Genomic DNA, 15564 nt, shown 5'->3' on the forward strand with positions numbered 1-15564 from the left:
ACATTTACACACACTTTGGTCAGTCTGAGAAACATTAGTAATGGTGGTAGGGTTTCGTGTCAGCGGGTGAACTGTCAAACTTGAATTTTCTGCTGAATGTGCACTGACCAATCACAGTCCCTGATTGAGTACAGGTGATCATGTGACTCCTTTTTAAAAAGGAAACATTTTTTATGTGAATGTATTGACTAAGTAACACTGGGCTGATCTGTTACACACACACACACACGTCTGCAGATATGGTGTGTGTATGCGCTCCTGGTGTTCTCTCTGTCTGTGTGTGTGTGTGTGTGTGTGTGTGTGTGTGTGTGTGTGTGTGTGTGTGTGTCAGGGCTGCAGAAGCTGCTGTGCAAGGGTGTGTATGAGCTCCCGGTTCTCATAGAGGTACATCTGCGTCTCCCACAGCATGTTCACCAGAACGGCGTCGCTCACTTCATCCAGAAGAACCTCGGTGGAGAGCTGAGGACTCATCCTGAGGAGAGAGAGAGCACATATTGAGTACAAGTCTCTGTGTGGAAAATATCACACACACACACACACACACACACACACACACACACACTTCTTACCTGTGATAGTTTATATCTGTCATCTCACACCATGCTCTGGCTCGGTCTACTGCACACCCATCTGAGTCAGTGCACTGCAAAACACACCCACACACACAAAAACCATTAAACTGTGTATAGAACATTATGTCTTTATTTAGGGGAATGTGTGTGTGTGTGTGTGTGTGTGTGTGTGCGCGCGCTTACACAGTCCACCAGCATCTTGCCCAACTCTTTGGCTCCTACAAAGCTCTTAGCCAGCTCCAGAGGGTTCGAGGGTCTAAACACGTCCACAGAGTTTACCGACACCTGCGGAGGTTTCCCAGTACCCAAAGACACCACCACACCCAGACGACACACCTCATCTCCCCGACCCTGAAACACACACATACACACACACACAAATGAGCCAACTGCTACGATAAATAAGGAATAAAACACTCCTCGCTGTGCTGTTATAGAAGTGTGAGAGTGTGTGAGAGAGAGAGAGAGAGAGAGAGAGAGAGAGAGAGAGAGAGAGAGAGAGAGTGTGTGTGTGTGTGTGTGTGTGTGTGTGAGAGAGAGACACCTGAGCCTTCAGTGATTTGTTGTACTGGTGGATCTCAGTCATGGCGTCTAACGTGGGGTTATTGGCCAGCAGCCCGCCGTCCAGGAAGCGCCCCATTGGTCGAAAGTAAGTGGGGGCAGCGCCACTGGACCGGGCCGCACGCCACACGACTTGCTCTGAGAGATAGAGGAAAAAAAAGAAAAGGGAAAAAAAAGAGAGACATAGATAAAGGAACGAAAAGTAAATACATTTTTAAAAAATAATAAAAAATACAAAAAGTGAAGTGTTGATCACGTTCATAGTGTCTTGCTCACTGTGACCCATTTCTCTTCTCTCTCTCTCTCTTATACACACACACACACACACACACACACACACACACACACACACACCTTCATCAGTCACCTTCCTACGCTTTCTGACAGGTTCCTGAGTGTATCCCACTATCAACACATCCTCATCCTCCCAGCCTGCAACAACAAGGACACTGAGAGGCAGAGACCAGCTGAAGGAGGAGGTTGGCTACTAGTGTGTGTGTGTGTGTGTGTTACCTTGTGGGGTGGTGAGGGGTCTGAAAGTGGCCGTGGAAGCATATGGAGGGTCTCGGGGTATAGTAGGAGCGTCGTAATTTCTGAAGATGTGCAACTCCCCGGGGTGTCTGTCTGCTAAAACACTAGTGACCATCACTCTGAGAGAGAGAGAAGCAGACAGACATTGCATCTTCAATCTGTTCTCACCAAAAGATTTACTCTATTTACTGATTTACTCCATATTGGGTATTACGATAAGTGTTTTGCCATATAACCCATCCTAAAACACACACACACACACTCACTTGGGGTGTTGGACCTCAGTCATCTTGGTGTTCTCTCCGAACTCCTGCTTGAGGAAATCCTCCAGCGGCGCCGACTCGTACGGCCTCGAGCCTTTAAACACCTGATCCTTCATCCGGAAATACAGACAGCGCAGGTACTCCATCGATTTACCTACACACACACACACACAGACACACACACACACTTGAGTATACACTCCATCTCTGCTCCAGACATGCTGATGTAATCAAAGTGCTTCTTCGACACCAGATTTTGTCTCGCACGCACGCACACACACACCCACCGTGGGTGACAGCCAGAGCCAGGATGCCGCCAGTGCTGGTTCCGGCCACCCAGTCAAAGAGCTCTCGGACGGGTCGACCCGCTTCTTTCTCCAGCGCGATCAGCATCTGGATCAGGACCAGGCCCTTGATACCTCCTCCGTCCAGACACAGCAATCTGTCCATCCTATACAGACGGACAGAAAGTCCACAACAGCCATAGATGCAAAGGCGTGTGCGCTTATTATCGGTGATGTTCGTCAAATTGCTATTTACACTGAGTGTATGTTTATGTAAACCATCACACCAATATACCGTCCCACCCCTTAACATCAACAACAATAGTAGCAAGTACTGGATTTTTTTGGTGCTACGTACTTTTTGCTCGTCCTGAACCCGTCGACTTCGGCGTACCCTTGGCTCATGGCGGAGATGGCGGCCGCCGCGTGAATCAGTTCGTTAATTCCTGACGGCAAAAAATATTTCTTTTAAATCACACGCTAACGTTACTCTGGTAGACGCCGTGTTTCGTGAACAGCGTGAAGTAAAAGAGAAGCTGAAAGCGAAACATCCAACATGTTCAACATCGCAGTTTGGTTTCATAACGTTATCAATATAAAGAGTGTTTACATAAACAGACACGGGCGTACAGATCGCAAGACAGGATGCAGGAGGACGGAAAGAGTCCAGACACCAGGCAAAGGGAGGAGCTTAGGAGGTGGGGGTGGGGTGGGGTTTTACCTATAGACAGGGGCGGAGGTCTGTTGGTGACGGGGGTTGGGAAGTCGGGGGAGGGCGGGCCACATCGCTCCACCCCGACGCATTGCAGCATCTTCAGCAACACCTTACGGTTGGGGCCTTTCAAGCAAACCAAGGGTCCGAAACATGCACACACACACACACACACGCATGCATGCATCAGGACAGAGTAGGAGAGGGAATGATGGAGGGTGATGTTGGGGGGAGAGAGAGAGAGAGAGAAAGAGAGAGAGTGTTAAATGAATTGAACCCATTTATGCTCAAGCTGGAATAAATTTAAAATGTCATTTAAATACAAAAATAAATGTTATATTTTTGAGCAAAAATGGGTTAATAATTACAATTCTAATGCAATCATGCAAACGTTACGGGTTTAACGTTAAGGGATTAATGTAGGGTTTCCAAGAGTTACCATTAAGTGAAATTCTCCTGGACCTTTTAACAAACCGACTCTAAACAACGTTACACAAATCTACTGATTTTAACGATTTAATGAAAGTAAAAAAATATATAATAATAATAATAATAATAATTTGCAGCTTGGAAACCCGGTGTAACAGCCTACAGTACAAATATCAGGAAGTGAGACCAGTTCCAATACTTACGATCTTAAACAATTACCGTATAAATATAAAATGTACACGGCCAGCTCGAACGTTTCTGAACATGTGCAGGTTTTGTGGTTTTTTTCTTCCAGATTTCTAAGTTGACTTTGATTTGTTTTATTCGAAGTCACTTAAATCAAAATAAATGGAGAGGATTTTAACTTGAGCCCTTTTCCTGAAACCAAAATAGTTCAGAACCCGATTAATCGGCAGTGTACGAATGCAAAACTGACGTCGGGACTCTAGCAAACTTTCAATTTCATTATCGAACACTAATACGATCCGGATTCTGAAACGCGGCGTGTCGTGAGAGCGGTCTGAACAAAGCCGGCTCAACCGTGCCTGATTTTGTCGTCATAGACCAAAATTTATTTATTTATTTAAATCGCACACTGTAAACTCTCTTTTGGCTATCTTAGAAGTTGTCGGCGGCCATTTTGTTGCCATGTGCTTTTGAATTAGTGTTTGATAAAGTAAAAGCAGTGCTTGGTGTTGGACTCAGCCAACGCTTTTGCACACACACACACACACACACACACACACACACACACACACACACACACACACACACAACCCCGTTTCTGTCTGACCCTTGCTGGTGCGTGCTGCGATCAGTCCTGGCGTCTCTCCCAGGTCGTTGTGCATCTCCACGTCAGCTCCGAACACAATGAGCGCTTTTATCAGGTCCATGTGGTCCAGCTGTAGAGGAGGGGAAAAACTTTTTTTTTTTTTTAAACACAATTAATAAAAGAGCTTCTCGCTGAGATCAATTTTTCGCCAAGTTCAACAAGTTTCTCGACAACATCGGGCGACTCTAACGAGGAGAAACCAAAAGGCTTGAGGTCACAGAAAAATTCTAAATGTCCGTTTGGTACAGAGTGCTCATGGCTTCATAATGTGCTTATGTTGCTAGTTGCCTAGCAACACTCCTTAATAATAATAATAATAATAATAATAATAATAATAATAATAATAACAACATTACTGCATTTTCTCTGCTGATGAGGACTGAAGAGCCTTTCTGGCACTGACACACACACAAACACACACACAAGTCAGGTGTACCTTCATGGCTAGATGCAAAGCCGTGTTTCCGTCCTGGCCCTTGATGTTAGGGTCAGCTCCGTGGATGAGCAGCGTCATGGCGGCCTCGTAGCGCCCCCTCTTGGTCAGGATGTGTAACGCACTCTCGCCGGTCTTGCTGAGGTAGTTCGTGCTGCAGCCGTGGTCCAGCAGCAGGCGACTCATCTGCACACAACATGCCAATAAAAAAAAAAAAAAAAAAAAAGAGAGTCACATTGAACTGATGGACAAATGGCAGGTTTAAAAAAATTTTAAAAAGTGTGTGTTGGTTAATCTGCGGAAGTGCCGCTGACTTCTGCAGTCTTGGCCCAGTGGAGAGGGGTTCCGCCGTACACGGGGTCCTCGGCCTGCAGCTGATTAAAATCAGCAGCCAGAATGGCTTCAGCACAGCTGGAGAGAGAAAGAAAGAGAGAGAGAATGAGTGAATGAGTACACTGTGATAAAAGCCCATTTAATATAAAATTAGCTGGACCACTCATTAAAAATTACAAGTTCCGTGTTATTTCTGAGAAGATCACCATGGTAACAGTCACTTTAACCCACGAGCTCAACTACATGACATCTGATTAAATTTTATTTATTTTTTTAAAAGGGCCACTTTGCTGCTTGTTGGCCCACTTCCTATTTACATCCGCTCAAATGCGAGAGACTTTTCAGAACGTCGGCACCGATAGGTTTGATGTATGACGTTTACTTTCATTTTGCGCTGTAACTACGAGTCTAATGCGGCTACCGATAAACAATAACCCAAAACTCTTTTCTAGAAATACATAAATACAAATCTCAGACTTTCTGGACAGCTCTTCCATCCACAGTGAAGACCGGTTGGTAGGCGGGGCCTACGGGGAGAGCGGAGTCATTCCAAGCCATGCTGAGGGAAATGTTTACTCACCCCCTGGCACTGTACTTCATGGCCGTGTGGATCGGGTAGCCGACGCCCCCGACGGTGTCGCAACGAGCCCCGCCTCCCATCAGCGCCCTGGCCGCCTCGGTCTTTCCCAAGCGGCACGCAATGTGTAGCGGCGTCTCTCCAGCGTGGTTCAGCTCGTTCACGCCGGCACACATCTGAGAGCACAGCACCTGAGACGACACAGCGATGTACACATGTTCACAGCCATACAGTGAGATGTCACCATACACACGCCGTTCTAGATGATTCCACGTATCCACGCGGCATCCTTCACTACAAACACAATCAAATTCGTACTCACCTCCACGATGACGGCCGAGTCCTGCTTGGCAGCGCAGTGCATGGGTGTGTCACCGTTCTTATCTCGGATGTCGGTGCGAGCCTGGCATTCCTCTAACAGCTCTCGCACGCAGCCAGTCTCGCCGCGCTCGCAAGCCAGGTGCAGCGGAGTCTGGCCCTGTGCGTCCCGCACGTTCATCTGACTAAAGACACGTCGTTACAACGTCATTTCCAATCACTGCGATAATTGTTAAAAAAAAAAAAAATCATTTATTCAAACTTCACCTCAAAACATGGTTGTGCTTCAGGCAGTCCCGCAGGCCGGTGTCCACAGCAATGTGGGCGGAGCTCCAGTCCGGGTGGTTCCGCAGACAATCTACTATCGGCTGGAGCGTCTCGGGTTTGAGAGGTGGACGGAGGGTTTCGTAAAAGGGGCGGAGCTTGAGGGCGTACTGAGGGAACCAGTTGGCGGCGTCCTCCTCTGACGACACCTGGAACAACCTGAGGTGAGCGCCGGGAAAAAGCATCTGATGAATTCAAAGGCTGATTGAATGTAATTATCTCATCATAGTACATACAGACGCACACACACCCCTGATACACTCCATTCAACATACTGTACAGCATGAACCTGAATTTCAGGTTTCTGACACACTACAGGCAGAATAACCAGGGCGTTCTAGTCAGTTTAGTGCTGATGGAAACTAATTTAGTAAAATCAGCAAAGTAAGATAAAAGTATGAGCACAGCAGCCTTGAGATGGTCGCGGTCCTTGCAGGGACAGCAAAAAAACAACAAACAAACAAACCAGAAGATACGAAAGGTCAAACCTAGTGTTAGAGGAAAAATGAAAAATGTTGTAACACAGACCTCAGTGCCATAACTGGGTTGTCGGGCATGATGAGGACGCAGTCCCAGGCTTGGGAGGAAGTGTCCCTGTACAGCATCACCCTCCCATCCTGCTTCATCTTCACCTTACTCCTGTAGTCCGCCAGCTGGACCTCCCGAACCCGGTATGGGTTGGTGAACACATTGCTCACCGTCCCAATGATGCGGCCCAGGAACTGCATTCTGACCTGAAAGAAAATGATTTACACTGTGACGACTCGTCAAACCCTGGATTTGGGGGTGGAGTCATCCTGGACGAGACATCACGAGACTGCTTGCAGGAAGAGAGAAATGTTTCGTCATGGAATAAAAGCCGATCAGCCTGTAACAAAACCACTGATTTTCCTTTAATTTGTCACCCATGTGCAGCTGCGAGTCACAATTCTAGGGGTCCAAACACTGCTTTGCATAACTGTTACAAAACCTATAAGTCTTTATTTCCAGGCGTTAATCTTGATGCTACAGCTTCGTATTTGCCCCCTTGACAAACAGACAGCAGACGTTCTTCACCTTGTCGTGATGTCGTGTTGTAGATTCCCGTGAATGTAAATTCACTCATTTGTAATCTCAGAGATTATCTGATATGGCTTCACGTATTACAGACATAGCAAAGAATTCCCCTTTAATATGGCTCAAATATTGATCACGTGACTCGGTTGTGTCGGGTCAATGGTCAGGCATTTTACTGTCTTTAGGAACGCTAACCCTGAAGAAGAGATGCGTTATTATGAATCAATTAAAGTGAGTGATATTAAACCTACAATTGCAGGTCAGATGTCCAAATTAAGTTAATAGGCGTTGTTGTAATTATAATAAACAAAAACAAACAAACAGCTGAAACCGAAAGTTCACCAGATATACAGTTAGACAGAGAGAGAGAGAGACACTCCTTTAATGAGTGTGCAACACTAAAGAGCTAGTACAGATTCCGATCATGTTTTCGATATCTGACACACTTATCTACCGTTAAACCAAACGAAACACGTTTAGCTAGCTAGCAAGTTTCATTATGGTCCTAACTGGCCGCGTCCTTGAGGGACACTTGGAAACAAAACCCACTATTAATTATTAATACTTTCACTTTCCGAATAACTCACTAACGTTCAAGCGCGTGACAGCTTTATATCTCGTTAATCTTCTTACCTCGGAGTTAAACCGGCCGCCTCATCCGCTCAAGATTAACCGCTGACGGCTTGAGCTGCTCAGCTCTGCTCTGACTGTCTGCGTTCACGTTTGACAGGACTTCCAGTGCTGCGCGTCAACCAGCCTTGACACACGTAAACGCTTGAGGGACGTGTAGGCGAACCAATGAGATTCACAGAAGACGTCCTGCCTCTGTGTGACTTTAACCAATTAGCGATAAGTGTAGCACAAAACTAAAAGGGGGATGGTTTAGGTTGTGTTTAAAATGGCATACCAGACTTTTCGCGTTATTTTTTTTAATGCTAAGCTAACAGTGTTTGTTTGCCCGGATGATACGCCGGGTTGTGATTTGTCCAAACGGACCCCCTCTTGTGACTTTATAACATTTCACTGTTCATACACATCGATTAAACGACACACTGAAGCGTTATGTTTTTGATGTGTAAATTCTTCGTGCCTTTTTTTTATCCGTTGCTAGGACTACCAAGGGGCGTGACCCGACCTGGAGCACGTGACGCGCTGCTCTGTCTCAGTTCTACTCTCTCGCGCGCGCTCTCTCTCTCCTCGTATGCTCCGATGTCAGGCGTGTGAGTGTGTGTGATTGTGTGTGTATGTGAGTGTGAGTGTGTCGCCGCCGCCCGGACAGCGGGAGGAAAAGAATCGTCCGGAAAATAAAAATAAAAAATAACTAAAAACATGGAACTGACGGCGATAGGGGACCGAGTTTTCGCCGCAGAAGCTATCCTGAAACGCCGCGTGCGAAAGGTGAGGAAGCCGCGCGCGTCATTTTTTTTTCGAGTAGGCGCGCGCTGCTTTAAAAAAAAAAAGGCGGGGGGGAGAGAGAGAGAACCGAAGCGGCTCGCGCCGAACAGCGATACCGAAAAGAGCCCCTTTAACGAGAGGGGGAGGGACGGAGGAAGAGAGGGAGGCCTAGTTTGGCAAATATTCCCCAGCCTTACGCGTAGCAATGAAAATGCAAACGAATTATAATCATAATCCTACTACAAGAAACAGCGCGAGCGGGCTAGATGCTTTGAAGCTCAGCGCGTGCATGGATGCATGGTTTTTTGCGTCCTGAAAAAAACAACAAATGTGTGGGCTGTTGAAGAGCGAACAAAGTGCACAGCATGCAGCCATATCAAAACCAGAATTCGTGTATGACTCCTAAAGCAGCGAGCTGCAATGTGCATGACCAAGCTCGAAAATGTGACCTTGTTGAGCCATTGATTTAGCTCAAACCAAATCACACACTCACACACACACACACACACATATATATATATATATATATATATATATATAATGTATGTATATGTGTGTGTGTATATATGTATATATGTACACAGTGTTGCATCACTAACAATACAAGTCGTTCAAACCAGTAGTGTGCACATGCCTAATTTCTGCATTTTTACATGCTTATTGCATTATCCTAGGAAAAGATTTTTTTTAAATGTACACAATGTTCCTTTAACTGCATATGATGTGGAAAGTCTGCCATCCAAAATCTTATATATATGTGTGTGTGTGTTAAACTATGAAAACATTTTTTAATGCATAATCTGCATAACCTTCAGCTTTGGTGCAATTCCTCCTTTATAGGTTTGTACCAGACTATACTAATAAATACGAAAACACCAGTCGTTTTAGTTCGTCCAAGATGGCCACCCTCGTTAACGACACATCAAAACCGCATACTTGCCTACCGTATAGTAGGCGAAAAGCAGTACGCCATAGGGGTATTCTGTCCGAAAACAGTAGGCAAGAAATACCCGGATGGCGTACTGCTTCCGGCGAGATTTTGCGATCCCATGATGCAACGGGACTGGTACGGACAAGCTCAGAAAAAGAGCGAGGGGGAAAAAACTGCAGAAGACAGTGTCGGCTCTTTTGAAGTATTCAACCTTGGTTAAACAGGACTTGTTTAACAATGCTCGAATTAATTGTTAACTTTGTTTGGTCCCAGGATGATCGGTTATCCAGTCTAAGGTTGGAAAAGATTTTGGATGAGATGACTTGTTTGAAACTTTTGGAACTTGTGGAATTTTTTTTTTGGCTAAACTGTTCCTCTGACAAGAGTAACTCCGAGTAGCTATCAGTTGTTTTTTTGTTTTGTTTGTTTCTCTAGGGCAACATCGAGTATCTGGTGAAATGGAAAGGATGGGCGCTGAAGTAAGTTGAAACTGGAGATGAATTTGCCGTGTCGTGAACAACATTATTTTTTATTCTCGCAGCCGTCTGCGTTTAAAGGCAAGTTTCACCTCTAACGCTGTTGTTCCAACGATCGGGCTTAATTTGCAGGCACAGCACATGGGAACCCGAGGAGAACATCCTGGACGATCGGCTCATCGCGGTGTTTGAGCAGAAGTAGGTTCACGATGATCGTTCTCGTTATAACATAAAATACAAGACCTGTTCCACGATCGGTTCTCGTCCTCTTAATCACGCCCCTGGTCCCATACCACTGCTTCTTTCATTTCAATTTCAGTTATTTTCCTACCCCAAGTCAGTTTATGCTTTGTTGTGACTAAGTACAGAAATAAGCTGCTTTCACGCTCTCCGAGCGCAATATTCCAAAGCTGCAGCGGAAGCAAACCGTCTCCTTCACGCCAAAGTGCAACCAAGTTTTATTTCATCTGTATTACTGGTAATCATAAATCTAATCTAGAGAGTAAGCTAGGCTAGTTAGCCAATACTAGCCGTGACTGGTTAGAACATCCCAGTTTGAAAGTTCTTATTAAAAGTCAGCAAATTGTACTTTGTGTGCACAGTTTATTAAAAGGATATCCAAAAACTGCTTGAACAGGTGGTCTGATTGTTATGGCTTCACGGTGATGTAATGTTATCCTAATGCCATCCACCCCCCCCCCCCCCCCATTTCTGTACAGGGAACGAGACCAAGAGCTCTACGGCCCAAAGAAGCGGGGACCTAAACCAAAAAACTTCGTGCTCAAGGTTAGAATTTCTCTCCGTTCCGCCTCATCGCTCTTTACTCTGAATGGAAAGAAGGTTTAGGCGCCCGTCCTGGCCTGCGTTTCCCAACCCATGCAGAATAACCATCATTATTACAAGGCAAATAGTGTAATAAACTCTGCTGGTGATTTTAGGCCATGAAGGTTTTTGGGATGTTTCCTTGACGTTGGCTCGAACTTGCTGGCCGGGGCAATTCGCAAGTTGTTTTCATGACAAGCGTACACACGAGGAAAATTATAAGAGATGGCAGATAGTCAGAGACGAAGGAGAATGTGTATAAACGCCAGATCAGTCCAGTGGGATCAGTAACGCTGGTCTACGGGAATGATAAACTCCAGAGAAACCTGGAGAAGGTTCAACATCAACATCCAAAGTCAATTTTTTTTCTAAAGACATTTTGATTAGGGATTTTTTTTTCCCCCCTTCCAAACAGTAAAGTTAAAAGACATAGTGGTGGCAGAGTTTTACAAATTTCTCCCCCTGTAAAGCACTTAAGCACCTAGAAAGTTCACCAATGTACATCATATACACTCTTAGACAAAATGTTTGCACTGTTAAAAGTTCTATGTAGAATCCTACAACAAAGGGTTGTTGATTTTCAGAACAAGTTCCAAGTAGAACCCCCTTAGAAAGATAAAGAACCAGGAACCAGTATGACATGGTTAGAGTGTGGATAAATCTGATCTAAAACAATGACTAATATTATTAATATAATGATTTTATTTGATTTAAAGTAAGCACGTATAGTACACGTTTAGGTTATTTAAACGTAGGTAATATGCTTCCTCCCCCAGGCACGTGCTCAAGCAGGTGAGACGTCGTCCCGTGGCTCCAGTACTCGTCGTGCCCCTCCGTGCACTTCCTCCTCGTCGCCAGTTCCTCCTAACCCTCCTTCTTCGTCATCCCTGGCACCTACGCCCAGGTTGCACTCTCTGGCTGCCTCACACAAGCTCAAGAAAGACATCCATCGCTGCCACCGCATGTCCCGCCGACCTTTGCCTCGACCCGATCCCTTAGCAAACCCAGACGGTTCCTCCTTCGTCTCCCGCCTGCCAATCTCTCCGTTTTCGGAGACGGTGCGCATCTTGAACCGCAGGGTCAAGCCACGTGAGGTCAAGCGTGGTCGCATAATTCTCAACTTAAAAGTTATCGATAAATATGGCGCTGGGACAACCAAAGGACACCAAGGAAGGGCGCACATCCCATCTCGGAATCGCATCATCGGGAAGAGGCAAGGGGAGATGCCCTACAAGCCGTTTCAACCACCCATGAAGATGCCCGGCTTTCCTATGTACGGCCAGCCGTTTGGGCTCCAGCCGTGCCCTCCTGCTTCAGCTTCGGCAGGTACGAGAGCGGGATCTGCTATCGGAAGTAAAACCAGAGCCCATTCTTCAGCAGATTCTTCCAGGGTTCGGATCCAGTCGCCTCCTTCTCCGTCCAGCTCCAGTGGCACTGAAAGCGATGCTCCCTCTTCACGGCAAATCCATCCCCGTCGAAAAAAAGCCCAGCTCGCTGCAACCTCATCCCCACCTCTGGCACTGAGCACAGAAACCTCATCCCAAGCTCATAATCGATCCACTTGCACCAAATCTGGATCTTCAGCCCCTTGTCTGCCCTCCTCTCCACCCCACTCTTCTTCTTCTTCCTCGTTGTCATCATCACCAGAAGACAAAAAAGGAAGGGCACAGAATCTCCCCTTTGTGGCTAGGGGCAGGAAAAGAAAAGCACGCCGCCGATTTCAGACGTCCAATCCTTCTTCGGGTGATGGGACCGAGAAGACGGCTCCAAAACCGGGTGACCCCGACTGGCATCCCAAGAGGACGCCCAGCTGTGCCAATGTTGTTGTTACCGATGTTGCAACTAACCATCTTACTGTTACCATCAAGGAGTTCTGCCAGTCTAGAGCCGCTTCCGGACCCCCATCACCGTCCCACTCCGAGAACGCCAAATCTTCCACCACCTAGTCTTCTCCAGTTATTACCAACAGTATCCCATTCACCCCTTGACCTCAACAAGAACTTGCCATAAGAATACCCCTCTTCCAAAAAAAAAAAAAAACCCCCCATTGTTGCCATCAATGAAATTGAAACATATTTTTTAAAGCTATCTCTATATATGAACACGCAGAGAGTTCACACTCTGCTCGTCTCAAGCGTATTCCTTTCGACCAGACGTTTATCCGAGAGATTCGGTGTCTTTGTTGACCCTGTTCTTCAGAGAACTCTAGGGCTGCAAGACAAACAAAATACCATACCGTAGTAAATATCACTTCATATTGCAATCACAATAAGCCTTGCAATGTAGTAAAAATTGATCGGCGAATACCTGACACGATTGCGCCAACTGGATCGGATAGAGGGCTTGTCTGCACACCGCAAGCCTTCTGCGGTACATCAATTATTAGTACTGCGAATCTCCATATAATTTCAGAATCAAATCCATCCTTCTCCACCGTGGATCCCAACACAGACCACGTATTCTCGTGCACGCACAATGCAACCTTTCAACTCTGCCCTCGTGCTCTACTTCCTTACCGAAAGATACGTCCACCAAGACTCTAAACTGCCAGTGTTTTCAATAAAATACACCAAGGACTGCATCTTAAGATCGCTACTGTACATCATTTCTCTTCCCTGTTTCCTGGAGTCGTATTTGCCTTCTGGAGTTAACCATAGTTTGTATTTGGTGTGATTTGCTGTTTTTATGGGCTTTCAACAGACGTTGGACTGGTTTGAGAACTGTGAAGCGGTGACTGCAAAACGTATAGCCGCGATTGATTGGTGAAACCTTTGTGTAACAACTGATGATGCTATTTGGAAAGGTTTCTCGATAATATTTTTTTGATAGCACTACATGTCGCCACTCAAACTGGTCCAGGGGTCCTAGCTTTTGGTGCAACTTGGGTGCTAGCATTGACAGGTCAGACCTGGGATAAAAACAGTTTAACTTTTCATACGTTTTTTCCGAGCTTCCTGCAAAAGGGCTCACGTGAATGTGAACGGTGGTTTTTGTGGGTTTTGGGCTTTCACCTGCACCACCGCTCGTATCCAGCTTCGAGTGCAGTCCAAGTGAAATTTGGAGCAAAACCAGATTTCGGACTGATTCCGCGAAAGCCATTGCGAAGTATTTTATGTCTGCTTTGTGAAAAGAGAAATGAAGTTTATGGCGAATAGGATCGTGCCGGCGTCACGGAGTTCAAATGGCAGCTAACTTGGCTAACTGTGGTGAAGAATAATGCAACGTGAGAAGGCTTATTTATTTATAGGACTCATTTTGATGAAGCATAGCCACCGAATCGCTCTAATAATCCTGCGCAAATCTTAATTAATGTGCCTTTGAGAACTTTTAGGAGAGGAGAATATTGGGGAAATGTGTTTTGGTTGGGGCTTTAGATATGGCTTCACATGTGTGTTTGTTTTTTTTGTCTTAGTCTAAACTTCTAGTTTATTTCTTTCTGAGGCAACATGCTCATATATTAGTAGCAGCCCATTGGACAGTACAGGGCATTTTTACCTGTAGGCTGTAGCCTTCTGTACTTGACCAGTAAGCTGTAAGACTTATTGGTAAGCTGTATTTCCTCATTTGTAAGTCGCTTTGGATAAAAGCGCCTGCTAAATGAATAAATGTAAACGTAAGACTGCGATTTTTTAGAAATTTAAATAAAATAAAAACACCTTTTTTGGTGAAAAGTTAAATGATTTAAAGTAACTTTCATCACTGGTAGCTGATTAGCAGCTAGCCAGCTTTAGTTGTTAATGTTAACGGGTCGTCCCGTTCAAATTTGTCACGTTTGTCTCGAGGCGTATGAGACGCACCTCCTGAGCAACCGTCTGAGGAGCACTTACTGTATACCTGTAGTTTTTGATACTCTACACTACATACGCGTAACCCGACTCCCTGCGCTAGTTAAGCGATCTAGGCTAGCTAGCCAACTTGGTAGTGTTGATTTGAATATAAATTCCAAGTCAGTTCATTTTAATTTGACCTTAGCAAGCTAATAATTTTTTTTTTTTTTTTTTTTTTTTTTAAATGGCAGATGTCCTCGCTGATAAAAGATGACCGTTGCTACATGTAGCTTGCAAGGCTGCCTCGAGCAGTCAATCGTGTATCGTTATGTTTGTGATATTTTGTTCCGTTTGTTTCTAATAAACATATTTTAAAGCTCCAAAAAGTGAAGTTTATCCCAGGTCTGGGAGAGATTTAACTCCTCGACCCACTCCTCCCTCCGGTGCTGCGCCCCCACAGGGCACCTCTTATGGTGCATCGGTATTATTATATAACAGTATATGAAGCATGTGTCGCCTTTGGCCGTTGCGCTTTTTTTTTTTTTTTTTCTTTTTCTTTTAGGAAGTGCTCCAAAGTACCAAAAGTCGAGTCTTTGTTTACCCGTGTGTACTGTGTGCTAGAGAATAGCCGTAGGAACTGCTGAGGCGGTTCATCATTACTCGAAGTTAACCAGTGGCCTATGTTTTATATTTAATAGGGCTCGAAAAAAAAAAAAAGGTTTTTGGACAACAGCAACACCTAATAAGACCTGGCACCTTCCGAGAGGTGTAAATGGTCCGGAGGGCTTTTTTTTTATTATTTTATTTTTTGTTTAAAATTTCTGTACTGTAGGAGTGACGTATCGAGTGCCGCATTTCTTTTATAGCCATCCTTGTTCTATTTGAGTAGTTCAGGTTTTTGGGTTTGAGCGAACGATAAACCCAAACCCCCAAGCTAAGTGTGATCTA

General features: G+C 45.3%; 2 protein-coding genes across 3 annotated transcripts; one reads left to right on the forward strand and one right to left on the reverse strand.

Moving 5' to 3' along the window:
• Positions 1-327: 327 nt before the first annotated feature.
• On the reverse strand, positions 328-7941 carry pla2g6 (phospholipase A2, group VI (cytosolic, calcium-independent)). Of its 2 annotated transcripts, XM_053617018.1 has the most exons (18): positions 7859-7941; positions 6698-6903; positions 6113-6328; positions 5850-6030; positions 5531-5718; positions 4932-5028; positions 4621-4803; positions 4146-4254; positions 2933-3049; positions 2570-2657; positions 2215-2378; positions 1931-2081; positions 1647-1783; positions 1488-1565; positions 1117-1271; positions 756-923; positions 570-643; positions 328-472 (listed from the first exon to the last, which is right to left on the reverse strand). In XM_053617018.1, exons 2-18 carry the CDS (start codon positions 6895-6897, stop codon positions 328-330), a joined length of 2451 nt encoding a protein of 816 aa, XP_053472993.1. In that variant the 5' UTR covers positions 6898-6903; positions 7859-7941. The 2 variants fall into 2 exon arrangements, with proteins under 2 accessions (XP_053472993.1, XP_053472994.1); XM_053617019.1 differs by lacking the exon at positions 1488-1565.
• A 280-nt stretch (positions 7942-8221) lies between these two features.
• Positions 8222-12894, forward strand: cbx6a (chromobox homolog 6a). Its single transcript, XM_053617277.1, has 5 exons — positions 8222-8623; positions 9987-10030; positions 10160-10225; positions 10747-10813; positions 11626-12894. Exons 1-5 carry the CDS (start codon positions 8555-8557, stop codon positions 12793-12795), a joined length of 1416 nt encoding a protein of 471 aa, XP_053473252.1. The 5' UTR covers positions 8222-8554; the 3' UTR covers positions 12796-12894.
• The last annotated feature ends 2670 nt before the right edge of the window (positions 12895-15564 follow it).

The sequence above is a fragment of the Ictalurus furcatus genome, chromosome 27 (genome assembly GCF_023375685.1).
Source record: "Ictalurus furcatus strain D&B chromosome 27, Billie_1.0, whole genome shotgun sequence".
NCBI classification, from domain to species: Eukaryota; Metazoa; Chordata; class Actinopteri; order Siluriformes; family Ictaluridae; genus Ictalurus; species Ictalurus furcatus.